Genomic DNA, 3,189 nt, shown 5'->3' on the forward strand with positions numbered 1-3,189 from the left:
ACTACCACGTCCACGCCGTTGTTCCTGGGTAGTGCTAAGAGTAGTAATTTCTATTAATTTCGGCTAAAAATTTCGTCCGCCATCTTGGTCCGCCATCTTGGATCCGCCATTTTGAATTTTGCAAATCTGACTTCAGATTCGTGATCAGCAACTCCAAAAACCCTCGTAAACTTAATTTGGTGCAAATCGGTTGACTAAAATTTTTGTCCGCCATTTTCGTCCGCCATCTTGAAAATTTTAAAACAGCCAAAGTTATATCTGAACGTAAAATTTTCCGCTTTTTCATTTTCCGGTGTCAAAAAGGGGGGTTTCCATTTTAAAAAAACCACTTCCGGTTGAAGTAACCTACTTTCGGTCAAAATCAAAAGTTGAAAGGTACGCCATTTTGGTTCCCCCTTGAAACCCTACAACTTTTATATGAAACTTTTTTCGATTCCTGGCCACACAAACGAGTTATTGGAGGTGATAGATTCAGATGACTCACCCTGTATATATGTGTGTGTGTGTGTATATTATATATATATATATATATATATATATATCAACTCATTTTTGCAGAATTGTTTAATACCCGAAATTGTTTAGTGCCCGGAAATATTTCCACATTTCGGGCACATTTCAGAGATAACGCCTACTACTCTCCCCGCAGCCGCTCCCCGCTCGACAGTTAGATTACGCGTGATATGTTCGACCTCAGGATCATATCATTGATCGTTACATTATTATCAAAATATTTTTTTCCCAAATAATTTTTATTTTTATAAATAAACACATTTTTTATTTGTAACTATATATATACATACATATATATATATATATATATATATATATATATATATATATATATATATATATATATATATATATATATATATATATATATATATATATATATATATATATATATATATATATATATATATATATATATATATATATATATATATATATATATATATATATATATATATATATATATATATATATATATATATATATATATATACATATACATATACATATACATACACGCACCAAATAAAATACATACATAATTTTAGAATATTAAAAACATTTAATCATATATTAACATTGAAATAATAATAAGATTAACAACTTAAATGTAGTTGAATTGAATGAAACCCTTTCCTGTTTATATATGTTCTTTTGGTGCAAGAATTTTGATATGTATCCGATCTACTGCCCCAAACAACAAATTCTATGTTCCCACAAAATGCTCGGAGGAGAGTGTGAGACACCCTGTATGCGTGCGTGCGTGCGTGCGTGCGTGTATTCATAATAATACGATAACAATAACAAAAAGTAAAAATATAAAAATTTTAACAATAGATTCCCACATTACCCATGAGGTACTATTGTTGATGCGTTTTTTTAAGTGATTTCCCCGGTTGGCCTATTCCATTATGAAGATGATGAAATATATGTTGGCTCGACAGGAAAACACAAAATTTTATATAATAAAATATTAGTTTGCTGTTTATTCTCCAGATAATTTCAGTTGCAAGATAATCGAAGCAAAGCATTCTTATTATTAACAAATACACTTTTTTTAAGATATCAATGTTTGAATTTCTGTAACCTCACATGAGAACTTTAACGCTCAATGGAAATATAGTTACAAATAAAAATGTATTTATTTATAAAAATAGAAATTATTGGGGAAGAATAATATTTTGATAATTTAACAGATCGATGATAGGATCTTGAGGCCGAACATCTCACGCGCGATCGGCAGCTTAGCCGTCGAGCGGGGAGCGGCTGCGGGGGGAGTAGTAGGCGTTGCCTCTGAAATCTTCCCGAAATGTGGAAATAATTCCAGGCACTGGTTTAATATATAATCTATTATTTTCAAAGATCACACAAATTGCTTACGCGCAAATTACGCAATTCGGTATGAATGAGAAGGTCGGGAACGTCAGTTTTCAAGCACCGAAGCCAGGAGATATTGTTTTAGACAAGCCATATTCTGAATACACTGCACAACTTATTGACAATGAGGTTCGCGATTTGATTAATAGTGCGCATAAGCGAACGCGAACTCTTCTATCTGAGCATAAAGAAGATGTAATCAAGGTATAAGCGATTTTATTGCCTATTTGAATTGCATTCTTAGAAAATTCTAAACTTGTTGAAGTCTTTTAAAGTTCAGTATATTAAGTGCAAAATTCTATTTTCTTAGTGATGTGACTTAATTTTAGGTTGCCGAGCGATTACTGAAACAGGAAATTTTAAGTAGAGATGACATGATCGAATTACTCGGAGTCCGACCTTTCCGTGAGAAATCCACATACGAGGAATTCGTCGAAGGCACTGGCTCTTTTGAAGAGGACACTACGTTACCGGAGGGGTTAAAGGAATGGAATAAGCCACGAGAGGAAGACTCCGAGGATGGTAACAAAAAAGACAAAGAAGCGGAATCTGACCAGTCTCAAACGAAACCTTCCAAGTTAGCCTCCGATGATAAGCAACAGCCACAGCAACGATTGTAATTGTAATATTTTAGTGTATCAAAATGCTTTGTATGATAGTTGAAAATACACAATTACGATAAGTCAACAATGTATTCAACTACATCAACTGTTATGCATGATAAGATTATCATTTAGCATAATTGTGTTTTCGTATAATAAAATCTGAACGACACTTTCTACGTGATGTAATTCTCGCGTTAAATTTCTTTTAATGTTCATTTACAATTAAGTATTGTAGTGCAGAATGTGTGATTGCTCGCGACTCACTAAACTAATATCTTTTGTTTTATGTAACATTGAAACATCAAATATTTAGTAAAGTTTTTTAAATATGTGATTATATTAAAGACATATTAGTGTTTAATATGATTTTGTATCGTCACTTTTTTTCGCACATTTGTTTAGGCTTAAGATGTCAACATGAGATTATTCGATAAGTAATCTTTGCAGTCGACCTTCGCGTTTGCAATGTTTATTGAGTTTCAAAACGATTGGAACACTTTTTCTTGATATATTTGAAAACACAACCGATAGTCCAATAAGGGAACTTATTTTTTAAAGTCCTTGGCTACCACTTAAATATATACTACCTGGAACGCGCGCTGCCTCTTGAGGCGTGTGAGATGAGAGAGAGGTTCCTTGTTTCCTCTCTTATTCTTGCCTAGTTCATAGTATAGTCGAGAGTTGGGAGAATATG

General features: G+C 32.7%; 1 protein-coding gene across 1 annotated transcript in view; it reads left to right on the top strand.

Moving 5' to 3' along the window:
* Positions 1 to 2,858, top strand: part of LOC116849431 (AFG3-like protein 2) — a 90,124-nt gene extending 87,266 nt beyond the window's left edge. Inside the window, exons 12-13 of the mRNA XM_032826570.1 lie at positions 1,876 to 2,094; positions 2,220 to 2,858. Coding sequence (XP_032682461.1) covers positions 1,876 to 2,094; positions 2,220 to 2,510 — 510 coding nt within the window. The 3' untranslated portion in view covers positions 2,511 to 2,858. The remainder of the gene's footprint in view (positions 1 to 1,875; positions 2,095 to 2,219) is intronic.
* Positions 2,859 to 3,189: the final 331 nt, after the last annotated feature.

The sequence above is a fragment of the Odontomachus brunneus genome, unplaced genomic scaffold (genome assembly GCF_010583005.1).
Source record: "Odontomachus brunneus isolate Ranch 3 - 2012 unplaced genomic scaffold, Obru_v1 Obru_scaffold_116, whole genome shotgun sequence".
Taxonomy (NCBI): Eukaryota; Metazoa; Arthropoda; class Insecta; order Hymenoptera; family Formicidae; genus Odontomachus; species Odontomachus brunneus.